The sequence below is a fragment of the Cydia fagiglandana genome, chromosome Z, assembly GCF_963556715.1.
Source record: "Cydia fagiglandana chromosome Z, ilCydFagi1.1, whole genome shotgun sequence".
NCBI classification, from domain to species: Eukaryota; Metazoa; Arthropoda; class Insecta; order Lepidoptera; family Tortricidae; genus Cydia; species Cydia fagiglandana.
In genome coordinates this window covers 10,517,697-10,533,724 of record NC_085959.1, presented here as the reverse complement: position 1 = coordinate 10,533,724, position 16,028 = coordinate 10,517,697, and the positions used below count along the sequence as shown (strand labels likewise).

The 16,028-nt window shown below is 38.1% G+C and overlaps 2 protein-coding genes across 2 annotated transcripts; one reads left to right on the top strand and one right to left on the bottom strand.

Moving 5' to 3' along the window:
• The first annotated feature begins 398 nt into the window (after positions 1-398).
• LOC134678219 (testis-specific serine/threonine-protein kinase 3-like) lies at positions 399-6,338 on the top strand. The gene is made up of 5 exons (XM_063536689.1): positions 399-690; positions 1,050-1,661; positions 1,944-2,103; positions 2,755-2,895; positions 4,703-6,338. Exons 1-5 carry the CDS (start codon positions 601-603, stop codon positions 4,780-4,782), a joined length of 1,083 nt encoding a protein of 360 aa, XP_063392759.1. The 5' UTR covers positions 399-600; the 3' UTR covers positions 4,783-6,338.
• A 509-nt stretch (positions 6,339-6,847) lies between these two features.
• On the bottom strand, positions 6,848-15,852 carry LOC134679221 (ubiquitin-conjugating enzyme E2-22 kDa). The gene is made up of 3 exons (XM_063538108.1): positions 15,688-15,852; positions 10,865-11,017; positions 6,848-10,562 (listed from the first exon to the last, which is right to left on the bottom strand). Exons 1-3 carry the CDS (start codon positions 15,748-15,750, stop codon positions 10,179-10,181), a joined length of 600 nt encoding a protein of 199 aa, XP_063394178.1. The 5' UTR covers positions 15,751-15,852; the 3' UTR covers positions 6,848-10,178.
• Between the last annotated feature and the right edge of the window lie 176 nt (positions 15,853-16,028).

Below are 16,028 nucleotides of genomic sequence, written 5' to 3'. Positions count from 1 at the left end.
TGCTGTAAGAGTGCAGCACTAATTCGTTTAGTAAACCATAGAGTAATAACTTATACAGTTTTTGTCAAGTTTTCACTATGACATTGGTGCATTAAGGCGGTTTGTTTAGGTACAGGTGGCGAAAATCGAAATTTCTTTATCTGCCTCTTTATAGACCGAAAAGGTAAGAGTGATAGAGAGGCAGAAACCGAACTTTCCATTGTCGTGTTTCACCATGGCCATGTGATTGAGCTAGGGACGCCCTCTACGCAGAGTTTTGTGTAATATTCCCCATAAAGAGGACAAAGAGCTGGAACCTCTTTCGTTTACTATGCTTCTAAAGTAGATTTAATCTGTGATCTGTCTTAACGACGTCTTGATGACGTCATCTGACACCATGATTAGAGACAACAAATTACAATAACCTCACAATGAGAATCATGGCAATAGACCGAGTACCTAACACACAAACTTAATTATTTGCGTTAATGGGTGGAACGATTCATATCTACAGAAAATAGATATAAAATGTAAACTAATACAAACTAGTGTGAAAAAAACAACACATTCAAGTAGCATCATGTATCGAACACGTTCATTGCTGGTAGACATAATATATAAATGGATATCACGACGCCGTCGGACATAAAACTTCTAGAAGACAAAGGGTTTCAACTGGAGAAAGTGATAGGAGACGGATGCTACTCTAAAGTAGGTACGGCCTTCAGGCAACTACCAGCAGCGGCGCGAATCTGGAGTGCTTACACTGTTTACTTTGACGACATTTGACCGAAATACCTAGAAATCGTGTGGGTGTAGACGTAGGTATGCCCTTCCTTTATGAGACTAATGAGCCTCCCTGAGAGATGAATATCTACTTTGCGTGAATGGTTTAGAAGCCTTATATAATAAAGCCACCAACGCCATTAAAGAGAGCATTCTAGATTCGTACCAGAAATAAAAGTAGGTACACATTTTTCCGGACGTTCCGATGATTTCCAAACAGTGCAACGTAAAAATAATAAGTATGTGACATTGTAACAAGTCATGATGTCTAAAAACTCCCGTAGGTTTTCAAGGCGGTTCACATTGCACGAGGCAGCAAAACTCCAGTAGCACTGGCCTGTAAAGTTATCGACACTTCAACGGCGGCTCGAGATTACAAGACCAAATTTCTCCCGCGCGAGCTAGACATCCTCATCCGTGTCAACCACCCCCACATCATACCAGTCAATGGCATCTTCCAGCGACAAACAAAGTTCTTCATATTCATGCGACTAGGCGACAACGGTGATCTATACGACTTCGTGTCAAAAAATGGTCGTGTGCCAGAGAAACAGAGCAGATTGTGGACGAGACAGATCGTATCCGCTATCAACTACATCCATACTCTAAACATCGCGCATAGAGACTTGAAATGCGAGAATATCCTGATTACTGGGAATTTCAACGTGAAGTTAACAGACTTTGGTTTCGCGCGTACCGTGGTTAAGAGAGGCATTGAGATCATGTCGGAGACGTACTGTGGCACGCTTTCGTACGCGGCTCCAGAGATACTTAAAGGCATTCCGTACCATCCTAAAATGTCTGATATGTGGTCTGTGGGTATTATTATCTACACCATGCTGAATCAGGCCCTGCCTTTTAAGGAGAACACTGTTCATGAGTTGTATGAGAAACAGGTATAAGCACACCTAAATTGATCTCGTCATAGTTTAGAGATAGGTACGCGTAAAGTAGCTGATTTTACATTAGTATCTGACATGAATTTGTAAGTAGCAAAAATTGGCAGCAAAGCATTCAAAAATTATATATACAATGTTTCCAGTTTACAAATACTACAAGTCTTTGAATATTGGGAGCTCTCGTGTAACAGTAGTGTGAGCACGTCGATAAAATGCTCATGAAGATCCTCATGTTTCATGTTGTGCATTTGTCTTTTGACTATTATGAAATGTTTAAAGGTTAAGAAGCAGTGGCGGTTTCGCTCATGCGTGGTGAACGAGTTGTCTCCAGAATGCAAGGACCAGGTGACGCAGTTGATGGAGCCCGACGCGAAGGCGCGGCCCACCGCTGCCAACGTATTCAAAGGGGCGTGGATCTCTATGGACCAGCGCGTCGCCAGTAAGATCTTGGGTTGACGCCGTACAGATGTAGCTAGTACATAATTATTTTTCATCGTATTTTCACGGAAGCGTACGGACGTGTCTTGCTATTTCATTCAGTCTCGGTACAAAAAGTAGCTACTTAGGTTGACTGAAGTAGCACGACAAATACGAACGTTTTCAAGAAATTACGATGGAAAAGAATTATGCACTAGAAGGTATCTGTTACTACCGAGGATACAGTTACCATTCGCAAACCTTATTGCAACGAGATAAAGTCTAATTAACATTAGCCAGTCTAATCTGTTGCTGTTACTCGTAAGTAGGACGCTAGTAGGTACCCATATAACCATTCCAGTCGCAGAATCATCAAAGTGGTAACTAAATCACAGAGTGCACACAATGTGTCTAGAACTGTTCAGTGACGTCGCCGTGTGTACGCTTTTCCGTACCAAGGTGCGACACATTGATAGAGTCCTGGCTACTGGCTAGGGCATTATACTTATACAAATTTAGTGTAGGTAACGTGTTTATTAGGTATAAATGTATAATTACCATACTTGTTCTTACTTACTTTTCTTAATCTTGCTTGTTCTATTTGGTTAATAAAGAAATTATGTATTTTTTGTATTTTATTTGTCTTTCGTTAATCATGCCGCTTATCTTACAGAATTAACTCATCTGGAAGAAACTCTGCTTAAAAAAGCTGCCGCTTTCGAGAAGCGATTGAAACTGGATGAAGATAATATATCACGGACAATTGACTCGATAAGCCTTGCCTCGGCTGGTAGAAATCCGAGGAGTAAGCAAGGTAACAAGTGTGATAATATTAATATACTTCGTATCACACATTTTAGCTATACTATATATTAAGCGCTTTGAATGCTTATAGAATGGAATTGAGTATAAATCAGTCATTTTGAGGGTTCCGGACCCAAAGGGTAAAAACGGGACCCTATTACTAAGACTCCACTGTCCGTCCGTCTGTCATCATCTGAAATTTTCACAGAAGATGTATTTCTTTTGCTGCTAAAACAACAAATACTAAAAACAGAATAAAACAATATTTATGTGGGGCTCCCATACAGCAAACATGTTTTTTTTTTTCATTTTTTGCGTACCTAATTTACGGAACCCTTCGTGCGCGAGTCCGACTCGCACATGGCCGATTTTTTAAGGTTCCGTACCTCAAAAGGAAAAAAATGGAACACTTATTTATAGGATCACTCGTGCGTCTGTCTGTCCGCAGTGACGTAGCTAGCATGGGTGGCACCCGGTGCGGAAATTGTGGGTGTCACCCCAAAATTCAATCAAAATTGTAAAATATATTTAAAAAGAGTAGTTGTAATTTTTGTTAAATAGCTCAGGATTTACTCCATCGCTTTCATTTTACGAATTTTTATAGGATGGCACTACTGATGTTCACAGTCGGGTGTCAACCCTAAATGGGTGACACCCGGGGCGGACCGCCCCCGCTGCCCCCCCCTAGCTACGCCACTGTCTGTCCGTCTGTCACAGCCCATTTTCTCCAAAGATACTGGACCAAGTTGAAATTTGATACTTAAATATATGCAAATTCGTGACCCAAAGACGAACATCTTATGTAAACAAATTACTTTTAACCATGGAGGCCACTTTTGGGGGTAAATTAAAAAATAAATGTTTTTTTAAACTAGGTATATCGTGTTACATACCTATCAAATGAAAGACCTCGGTTTGAGAATCTCAAATATATTTTTTTGTAGTTTGAAAATAAACAGATTAGAAGTTATTTAAGAACATAGCCAAAAAATGACCCCCCTCCCCCCCCCTCTTTATCTCCGAAACTACTGGGTCTAAAATTATGAAAAAAATATACAAAATAGTTCTTTACCTATATATAGAGGACAGGAAAACCTATTAGAAATACGGACTAATTTAACGGTACGGGTTTTATAAAGGCAATTCGCTCGCGATTCACACGTAAAAAATACACGGTAAAATTTTTTGGGTAATTACAGAACCCTTGGAACACGACTCCGACTCGCACTAGGCCGGTTTTTTCTATAATGAAAACGTGAAATTAGTAACCAATAGCAGTTATTGAAAATGGCCTTTGTTTACCCTCAACGGAAACGCCTGACACTGTTAAATTAGAATTTAAATTCATAATTACCTATAACAGCTATTACAATACATCAGACCCTCAACTCTTCTTGGCCTCCATTTTCTGACCTCCACCAATGAAGCTGCTAGACGCCTGGATCTAGTAATAAGGATAATCTAGCAAGCTAAATGTCATACTGTTCTACCTTAGAGATGGCCAGGGAGCACCATAAGCCTTCATTAACTATGCCGCTGTGACCCGGTGGCCGAATGGCACAGGCACCTGCCGCGATAGCACAGGACGCTGGTTCTTTCCAGCCTGGGGCACTGCAGGGTCTGCAGGCCTTGGTCACTTTTTCTTAGTATATGACACTTATTTCGGTTTATAATGTATTTAGTACCTAGTGTTTCTACTTGATAAAAACAAATTAAAATATTTTTTTTAATAATATAATTTGTTATAATATGTACTTCTAGTACTAAATTTTCCGGGCTAATTATTTTGTTATAAAATGTAATTTATTTTTCTACAGGATTAAATACATTGAAAAGTACCACTACGATAGCATCAATGAAAGAAACATCAATACCGCATTTCAGCGATTTACGATAGGTATATAACTAAAGGCTTCACTCATGGCGAAGATACTAATACCTATATCTATCTACGAGTACCTATCTAATACCACAGAATAAATAATAGTACTAGGTACAGAAGACTCTCTAACAAAATGCGTCTGTTACGATCAGGAGAGATATGGCCGCTAGGTGGCGACAGCGCCACGAGCGGCTTATGGCTAGCCACCAAAATTGGTGTGGAACGGATGTACTTTTAGCTACTTATCTGTAGCAAAGCAACGAAATCGCGGAGCGAGCCACGCCTGCTAATACCTTTAAACGAGCAATTCTAGTTTATTTATTTATATGTATATCTATCTATATATATAAATGCAAGTGTCCTGACTGACTGACTGATTCATCAACGCAGAGCCGAAACTACAAAAGATAGAAAGTTGAAATTTGCACACCAGATTACATTTATAAAGTGTACGAGAGATAAGAAGCGATTTTGAGAAATTCAACCCCTAAGGGGGTTAAAATGGGGATGAAAGTTTGTATGGGGTTCAAGTTTTATTTTAAGCTACGAATTTGAAACTTCGTAAAAAGGTATATTATTAAAATACAAGAAAGCTAATTTCAGCGTTTTTGAAAATTCATCCCCTAAGGTGGTGAAAAAGAGGTTGAAAGTTTGTATGGATATCAAAAAACAATTTCGAACGCGGGACTTGAATCTTTGTATTTGGGGATATTATTAAAAGACAAGAAAAGTGATTTCAGCGTTTTGTAAAATTCATCCCCTAACAGGGTTAAAAAGGGGTTGAAAGCTTGAATCCATTACGAATGCTTTGAAACTTCTTAGAAAGGCGTAATAGCTGAGTACAAAAAAAAGTGATTGCTACGCTTTTGGAAATTCAACCCCTACGGGGGTTAAAAAGGGGATGAAGGTTCGTCTTGGGGTGTAAATTTTATTTTAATCTAGGAACTTGAAACTTTGCAAAAAGGTATTAAATTAAAATACAAGAAAACTGATTTCAACGTTTTTGAAAATTCATCCCCTAAGGTGGTGAAATAGGGGTTAAAAGTTTGTATGAATATCAAACAATTTTTCAAGCTAGGAACTTCAAACTTAGTAAAAGGGCATTAGCATTATATTAAAAGTTTGTATTATAAAGTTTGCATCGATGAAAATTATAGGTAGGTACTCAAGATGTGAAATGTTCAAGATAAGAGTCCACGCGGACGAAGTCGCGGGCAACAGCTAGTTTATTTATATAGAAACGGCTTTAACGTTTTCGATGTTAGCTATATGCGGGTTTTCGGGGCGATAAATCGATCTAGCCAGGTCTTATCTCTGAGATAACGCGCATTTTTGTGTTTACATATGTTTTCCGAGCAAAGCTCAGTCTCCCAGATATTTAGTTACTTATGATACAAATGCGAAAAATGCTATTCGCATGTGTATCGTACGTTTTACAGTACTTATGGCCGGGTGTGTGGCACAGGGAGTAGGGACAAAAGTGGCTGGACATCACGTTGGGGCTTGCGTTTAGCGGTAAATGTATGAACTCGTAATAAACATTAATCATAATGCGCCCTTACACATTGGTTTATGGGGCTGTTCATGAATTACGTCATCTATTTTTGACCCCTAAAATCATGCTTCGAATGACCCCGTTTCCTCCTATGTCATACTACCATCATCCGATGTCCAGACCCCCCCCCCCCCATTTGAAATGGCGTAATTTATGAATAGCCCTTAAACAGGGCCAATGTGACGCCGAGGGCTCAGACACATTTACCCGTATTGACCTTAATATAAAATATTATAGTATCTTCGCTGTGTGTGACGCCCTAATCAAATAAAGGACGTTTGTCCGGTTTCATTAATTATTGGAAAACTTCGGCGCCAAGATTTCTTCATGAAGCACATCGGCATCATCGAGTCTGCCAGCAACCAGTCCCGCGAGACGAGAAGACAACACACAACACCTGTCACGAAAAATAGGAATATTTCTTGACGAACATATAAAGGAAAAAAATATGTTTATTATTGGGTCTAATGCACCTTCGTTTTGTGCTAAAACCGGAATAAAGCTAATGTAATTGAAAAGAAAATGTGTACTTCAATGATTTAATTATTTTATTTTGGATAAATGAATTTATTGTTTTTTTTACTAATATGTTCGCTTATAATTAAACTCAAATCGAATTCAACTATAATTTTATAGTAAAACAATTTATACATTCGTATGAGTTCTAATACACAAACGTACATGCTGGTTGCACGCGAATCCACCGACAATTGTTTCAAAGCAAAGATTGGATTTGCTGAAATAAATTCTGATTATTTTAATTCATTAAAGTACAGTCAACCGTAAAAATATGAGTAGACAACTTACTCAAAAATATGTCCCATAGTTCTTAGTTCTCTGACATAAGAGTTATGGTATGGGACATATTTTTGAGATGATTTGTCACCCATATTTTTACAGTTGACTATACCTAATCAAATACAAAAATAACGTTGGATTAAGGGGGCGCATATAGACTAGTCACACAGAATAGGAAACCCGTTGGTTTACATTTGAATGAATAGCGGAATTCTGGTAAATAATTACCTTCGAAAAAAACGGAATAAATATACGGTTAATTAGAAAATTTATATTATAACTTCTCACATAAGTATTTAAGTATATCATATTACATGAAACCGTAGCGCAATAGCAGCTGCTTCAGCGTGGTATCAAAAAATATATAACAAGCATCTGTTCGGCTCGCGTGTAACCAGTCTAACATGTGGACATAGACAATACAAGACAACATATTGGAGACAAATATACTGTCTACTTTACTGATGTGCTGTTGGAAAGTTTCCAAAACTTCAGACACTTCTCGTATTTTCGTGTAGGAATCGTAATTTTCAATTTCCAAAAAGTTTCCTTGTTTCCTGTGAAAGTTTCGAGAACTTTCCAACACGTTGGAAACATTGCACATCCGTTGTCTACTTATCATTTATCACCGCCACGCGACTTTGGCGTGTCCAGACGCCAAATCTTATCCCTTTTATCGTGTAATCGTGACTTTAGAAGTACGAGGTGTCAGTCCGCGACGCTGGCAGTGGCCGGGTTAACCTATTCCTCTAACTATACACAAACACATTGACTGCGGCATGATGCACATGTGGATCATGGATTAACGTAAGTGCTTACTACGCACTGAATGTGTTATACACCTAACTAATACGTATTGATAAAAACGAAACATAAAAGAGTTGCAATGTTGTTGTCTCGCTCAAACCCTACATGTAGACGAAGCCCGCCCGCGACCCGGACAGCACCGTAAACCCAACCATCTAAAGTACTATTGTACCTAAATTATTATAATTAACGTTAACCGAATGCTTAGCATTACAAAAAAATTACTTGTGAATTTCTTGTTAAGGTCAGGTGGGGTATGAAAAACAAAGGGAAAGAGAAACTTATAATATGTATATGTCGGCGGCCGATCGTATGATCAGGCAGATCGCAATGTTCCTGTGTATTGTTTTGAGGATAGTCACATTAAACCAATATATAGGTAAGATAGGTTCATTAGGTTGCTTCAGATGCCCGAAGGGCAAACTGCCCAGAAATAGTAGCCCCGCGTAGCGGGGCTCCGTCGACTCAGGGAACGAGTCAAAGATTTTCACGTTCACGATATGCCTAGGAATTTCACGATATGCCTGATCTTACGATCGGCCGCCGACATATATAAGGGAAGTCAGCCGCTAATATCCTTGCCAGAGCGATAAGATGCTTTGCCTTGAATTATTGTGTAGCCAAAATCAACGGGTCTAGACGAAAATTGTTAAGATGGACATCTCACTCACACTCGCTGACAGCGTTCTCACTTAATTTTTACCGTCCCAGATTTTGGCCCCGCAATAGTCCGGCTAAAGAAAGTGGAATAAAGTTGATTCAATTATTTATTTTTTTACTGACAGAGGGAAGCAAAGGTTCCCCCTTTCATCTTGGGCAAAAATGCTTTTGTATGTCCGAGTGTTCTCCTCTACAGGTCACATTTCTCAACCGATCCTCATGAACTTTTGTAAGCAGGCTCAATCATTAAATGTTTTAGCAACCATCGAATTCATATAATAAGATAATGGCGTAATTATTCTACCTAGATTTAATTAACTGATTTGATAAATAAAATAGTAAATCAAGACTAGATAATATATACTTTTACGACACTAAACACCTGTATAATGATATTGAAAAAGAAATAAATAATTTTCCAGATCATTTTGAGTTTCTAATTTAGTATAACGAATATAATAAATTGGCATACCAAGTGTGTTAATAATATTCTTATATTATTTATTCCCAAAAAAGGAAATTAGGGAAAAGCTCCGAATAGAGAAATGTGCAATACAATTAAAATATCAGACTATCTACCTACATTAAAGCATTTAACTAAAGATAACCCGAGATCGACTGTTCCTTTTCATTTTTACCTTAAATATTTGATCTGATCGAATTTAGCTAAATAGTCTTCCTTTATTTAGTGATTTAAAAGGATGTAAGACAATGTTAATTTATTTTATTAATAATATCGCGTTATACACTATGTAAGCACTAAATATGTAATTTCATTTGGGCCATATTTAAACAGCTTAATAGCACTTGAGATATAGTAAAATAACTTTGTCTTTCCTGCTCCCGTTGGGAGTATTCTTGATATAATTATACCTATATTGGATAATACACGCCCGAAACTATGGAGCGGTTGACCGCACAAACAAAAATGTTATACTAAAACAGTAGATAAGTAGTGCAAAATATGTATTAACCCACAATTCTGACATACGTTTCGTGACTTCCGGACTGTCAAATGTTTTGGCTTGTTAATCTAAAGTCTATATTTTACTTTACATTTATATTTTATTTTTTACTTTAGTTACCGCTTCATATGGCACTGATCCCACCGCGAGCTAGTAAGCTATGAGCTATCGGCTATAAACACGAACAAAAGATAAGCACACCCATTTAAATAAAAGAGACACGGCGATAATTATAGTTACTCGCCCAGCGGTGAGCTATAAATATCGCCGTGTCTCTTTTATTTACACGGGAGTGCTTATCTTTTGTTCGTGTTTATAGCCGATAGCTCATAGCTTACTAGCTCGCGGTGGGACCAGTGCCTAAATCTGGATTGTATTTTGCACTACTTTATTCATTGAAGTGTTAATTTGTCTATTATAGTAGGTACGGACAGAGACGTTATAAATCTTCAGAAAACCAAAGCAATAATGACTCGGTGGAGTACCTTGTGTTGGTTTCACCTGTGGGACACTGCGGCAGTTACATAGATGAGCAGCTGTGCAAACAGCATCATGATAGATCTATCCATAGAGTGCACTACACTCTTTCATTCCCCATCTGACCTTACACCGCTTAAAGGAGCTCACTAACTAAATATCTGCTCCGTCGCTCTTTCGAGGTTCCAATCGTAGGTGGAAAGCGCTACCCTGGCCTGGTCCTCGTTTATACCCATATCTAGGAGGACTTGTATTTTCTGGTTGCAGTCGTGAATGGCGGTCGGCCCGCCTGCGTAGATGTTTGTCCAATGTCTCGCGGTGACGTTGAAGAGGTGTTGGTTTTCTAGGTATTGTTTTGCGACGACCGCGTCCTGCGGGTCGTTGGGCTCTGCGGCGGACAACAGCACTTGTATGGACAGGAGGACGGTGCGGAGCGTGAGCGCGGCGGCCCACTGGTCTTTCAGGATGTCTAAGCAGATCGCGCCGGTGACGGACGATACGTTAGGATGCCAGATTTTTGTGATGAAACGGATCTGGAATTGAGAGAATTACAATGTTAACATGATTGAGAAGTTATAACTTCCGGGATCGTAGAGCCCGTCAAGAGCTCCGCCAGCTCGTTTCAGCTTTTGTTCAATAAAATCAAATCTAATAATCTGACTGTCAGTAAAAACTGTGAAGAAGTACCTTTGGCAGATCGAATGGGCAAGTCTATAAGATGGTAATAAAATATTACTAGACAGCTTATCATGACATATGAAGTCGCGCGGGACTCATCATATCCTATAGCTATTTTAAACCCCAGTATAAGCAGTAAATAAATGTGAAACGGTACCTTGGGCGGATTGAACGGGTAAGTCTCAGGCACTTTGATTTCTAGATGGAAGGTGCCGCCCTCGTACGGCGTGTCGAGTGGCCCGGCGATGGTGCCGTGCAGCTCCGTCCAGCTGTTGTTCACCAGCTCCAGTGTGATCGCGCCTCCGGCCACCTGGAAATGCAGAAAAATTGTGTAACAGCTAAACTTCGTTTTCGTTAGTGTTATACATATATATGATATGACTCAATATTTAGAGCGCACGGCAACCGGCTGCTTCGAGCAGGACCTAATGGGATACAGGCTAGCAAGTGAGAAAGAGAACTTGCCATGCGTTAGGGAGCGACAGCTTGATTCGTCATTCGAGACCTTTCACTGTCACACACTTAGGCAGCGTAAATTCTGTATGTATACCTACTGAAATAAGATTTCGCCATGTTATAGCAATATGTGGTTTACATTTTGCGGTAGAGTTCGCATTTGAGCGCCTTGGGGAGGTATAGTATAAAAAAGTACATTTTCTCGCGTATGGCATTTACATTGATTGGTATAGCGTTCGTTCTTTCACGAACGCGCCGAGTCAAAACGTGATGTAAGTATGCCTTATCATACCAATCCTGTTTGAACATACTATGACCAGTACGACGGTAAATACCATAAGGCCACACGGGGCCCGTGCCCAGGGCCCCCATCCTCAGTGGGCCCCAAAGGACAGACAGTAACAGTATATATGATTATCCATAATAAGATTAATAAGTAGAAGATTATAGTAGAAAAATGTGAGTTTAATTTGCTTTTTTTACTTTCCAAAAGGCCAAAGGGCAAAAGTCTTATGTGCCCAAGGGCCCCAGCATAGTTTAAGACGGCCCTGACTAATTGATTATGACACGAAGGCTACGGGCCGTTTGTTTCGGCGTCAGCGTCAAGGTGTATGCTCGGAGGGTGCATTTCGTGGTCGAGACTATAGTTGTGCCTCGAAAACGTTCTCTGTTTTGTATGGAGAAAGTCGACCGAGAATATTCTACATAGTAAACGGAGAACGTTGTCGAAAACTCTAGTCGAGACGTAAGCCTGCTGAAGCCGTTTTAAAGCGTAAGTTTTCAGGCGTACCACGCCTGGAAACTACGTTGACTACATTGAATATCCGAATAAATTCGCAATGACCACATTATGCACATCCCTCATGATAACTTTCACTTTTTTGGCACACTGCCACCTAGTGAGAGTAAACAAAGAGACATCCAAAACAGAATCAATACAATGCGGCTAAAAATATTAATTTGTAACATCATTGTGTTGATTAAATGACTTTTCTTTTTAACCAACTTCAGAAAAGATGCCCATAATTTTATTCAAATGCTATACCTTCATTTTATTTTGAGTAGATAAGGATGGTATTCTATCTGTCCAATATCTTAGTCCAATGTGTATTTCCGTCTCACATTTTGCTTAATGAGAGAGTGAGACGCAATGACATAGAACAAAGGCATTGGGCAGGTCAGACAGGTTGAATACCACCCTTAAGCAACCTCTTTAAATTGTATGTTCTATCAAATGATTACTTACGTAATTAATTGTGTAATCATTTAATGTTGATACAAATTTGATTCCGAAATATGTAAATGTTGCATTATGTTACAGATCTAAATAATATCTATTAAATTCCATCTTAATTTTGCATGAGCGACCCTTATTGTATCTCTTTCTAAAGATCTCTATCACTCTCTTTATAATCTCTATAGAGGGTCCATTGTCAATAGGTTATACAGGCTAGCACGTTGCTAGCCTGTAGTATAGTATGCTGTAGAATTTGGGATATACTATGTTATTCAATCTGATAGACCAGCGGTTCTCAAACTTTTTTGGTGACAAAACCCTTTTGGAAAGCGAAATATTTGACGGAGCCCCAAATTAAATATTTTCGTTTGTCACTGTCGACCAGATATACCTATACAAGAGCTGTTTTTTTTCTTATTATTACAAGTATTTTCGCGGAGCTCCAACAGAGGCTTTGCGGAACCCTAGGGTTCCGCGGAACACACTTTGAGAATGGCTGTGATAGACATACTCTCTAAAGCACTTACTATTTTAGCTTATTAACAGATATAGCAAGAGAAAGCCCAACAAAATAGTAGCCTTATACAAACTAAAATCATACAATGTGCACAACAATTTTAACATATAAAATTCAAAAGTTCCTCCAAACACTAAATTAAATAAACAGACATGTGCGAGTCGGACTCGCCCACCGAAGGTTCCCAACTTTTTAGTATTTGTTGTTATAGTGGCAACAGAAATATATTATCTTTGAAAATTTCATAGGTCTAGTTCTCACGGTTCATGAGATACAGCCTGGTGACAGACAGACAGACGGACAGTGGAGTCTTGACAATAGGGTCCCAGTCTCACAACAATAAAAAGGTGATGTTGTTTTGAACATCTCACTACTTAGCTAATTTTCTTGCTGAGTGTACAATGCCACTGACTTGATAGGCTAATGCTAAATGCATTTAAGTCTCATAAACAGTCTCCAGTTGTTTTTAATATTAGAAATCTTTTATATAAATGTTCACAGAAGAGTTGTGCTGTCATGTTGGCTTGGGTACCAAGCCATGTGGGCATTCCTGGGAATGAAAGAGCTGACCAATTGGCAAATGAGGCTATTCACATGGGAGACATTGTGCCATACCATAGTTATTAATAAATTTATCAAAAGTTTATTTGAATGAGGATTGGAATGGGATTTGGGATAAGGAAACCTCAAAAGGTGAACATTATAGGCATATTCAGCCATCAATGGTTTAGTAAAATGTTTTTTTCGAAAACTGTAACTTCTGTTTTGTGTAGAATGCGCCTGGGGCATGTTTGTTCCGGAGCATTTACACAGAATAAATAACAAGCCGGATCCTCATTGTCCTTGTGGTGACTATGGGGATCTGAACCATATTTTCTTTGCATGCTCTCTTTATGATTGGCCTGACTTCCAGCCTTGAATCCCATTTCCTACATCTATAATTTGTCTGTTATTTAGCTACTCATATAATATTTATAAAATCATATCAGTATTTTTAGAAAAGAATGATAGAAAAATATAGTATATATAATACTACTATACAGGGTGATTCAGGAGACGTGAGCAGGACTAACACTGCGCATTTTGTAAATTATAAGCAACTATTTCGTATCAGTATCAGTGAGGTTAACGTAAATTTTCTAGTCTAGTTGAAAAAAAAGTTATTCATTTATTTACGACATGCATGGTCACCCTAGAATTAGAATATGAAACTACCGATATTCTGTGTCAAATTGAATGTCATCATTGTCATCACGGTCTGGTTACTTTTGAAATCTCGTATCTCACTCAAGTTTGACAGTTTATTTACTTCGTAATCAAAATGCTGTCATTACGGTTAAAGAGGTTTTAAGTCAATTCAATAGGTCTTGTAGGGTAACCATGATTGTAGAGAATTAAATTTGCCCTCACCAAAAAGTTAAAAAATAGGAAAAAGTGTGGTTGTTTCACCTAAATACGACGGTCATCGATCAATTATCAGTTACTGAGTGTGCAGGATTAGTCCTGCTCACGTCTCATGAATCACCCTGTATATATATTACAATAAATCCAATCCTTTCCTTTCCAAATCGCCGTATCACAGAAGAAATAATAGTACTACTGTACAGAAAGGACACTTCCTACAAACCCGAAGTTTGACAGCGGTTCAGGGTCGAGTCATGCTTTCCCTTTCTAATATATAGCACTATCCCTTTCGGCTATTTAGGGTTGGTTTTCTTATCTGTGGTCGTGCACGCACAAGGAAGTCAAGTGATGCCAACCCTAATAATTGGTGCCGTGTTCGACTGAAGTCAGGAGTGTCTCCCCACTGTCCGTATTTCCTAATTCCTTGTTTCCCTAACTTTTAATACCGTCGCAACTTCACATTGGCTAACAGCCATAATGCAAAAAAAAATGCTAAATGCATTAGGGGCTACTAATATAATGAAACATTTGAAACATATTGAACATAGTTTGTTTTTTTTTAGCATTAGAAATAAGGTAACCAATCATTATGTCTTTTTAAAAATAAGTTATGGCTAATATGTAACAATTATGAATCTAATAGGATCATTTATATTCTTTTGATTTCATAAGTAATAGTTACTGATTTTTAAAATAGCGTTTTTCAATTAAAAGACATGTCAAGATCGCTTACCTTCTATGAAGTTCTTTCTAATGCTAAAAAACACAAACTATACTTACATTTTGGTTTTGATAAATAGGTGCTGAGCTGCATTTTTTTAGTGAATAGCATTGCTCAAAATATTTTATAAACCAGTTAATCTTTGTTATCCAACATTAGCAATGAATTATTACAGCCATTTATAGAGTTACTCAACAACAGCTGTTTTTTTTTTAATTTATTATTTAATAGGACCTTTATTACAACAGCTGTTTAGTCTTAATGATTCTCTATTTTAGACATACAAGCCCATAAATGAAATTTTTCACTTACATTTAAGAGTGCCTACATGCTGTTTCGCTACAAAAAATGCTCAGGATAATTTATTTACGAGATTATACAGATATAAAGATTTAAGATAATACTGTAGTGGGAGGATCTAAAAATTCGTAAATTGTTTTTCAAGCTTATTTAGCAAAAGCCACACAAAGATACGAAATAGGTTAGGAAATAAATAGAGAGACATTCGCAGCACATTACGAAGCACTTTGACCTCCAATAGCTCAGTATTCTCACTAAAATACGACACAACAAAACTGCAAGTAATTGCTTCCATGAGGTTATTATTGCTAACAATTAATGACGTTTTCAAACTAAATCTCTCACCTCTTCGCTTTTCATGATTTCTTTGAATTCCCTTTTAATTCGTTTGGCGGATATATTGGCCATTATTAAAACCACTAATAAAAATCACCGAATGAACTAAAATTTAGTAGGGTTTTTGAAAGACAACAAAATAAGGATGGCTATTTAGCTTAGGGTTGCCACCATACTAACAAATTCACACGAGCAGAAGCTCAAAATCGAAATAAATAAAGACGACATATTGCAAGCTCCTAATATATTTGTGGAGTAATAATACCCGTAAAAAATAGTATACTATGCTATTTTTCTCTCGATACGTTTTAAGCCATTGGTTAAATTTGTACAGTGATAGGATGGATCAA

Coding starts and splice junctions, on each gene's coding strand:
- LOC134678219 (XM_063536689.1), top strand. CDS start 601: ATGGATATCACGACGCCGTCGGACATAAAACTTCTAGAAGACAAAGGG. Junction 1,662..1,943: donor ATGAGTTGTATGAGAAACAG/GTATAAGCACAC, acceptor AAATGTTTAAAG/GTTAAGAAGCAGTGGCGGTT. Junction 2,896..4,702: donor AAATCCGAGGAGTAAGCAAG/GTAACAAGTGTG, acceptor ATTTTTCTACAG/GATTAAATACATTGAAAAGT.
- LOC134679221 (XM_063538108.1), bottom strand. CDS start 15,750: ATGGCCAATATATCCGCCAAACGAATTAAAAGGGAATTCAAAGAAATC. Junction 11,018..15,687: donor AAATCATGAAAAGCGAAGAG/GTGAGAGATTTA, acceptor CTGCATTTCCAG/GTGGCCGGAGGCGCGATCAC. Junction 10,563..10,864: donor ACCCGTTCAATCCGCCCAAG/GTACCGTTTCAC, acceptor TCTCAATTCCAG/ATCCGTTTCATCACAAAAAT.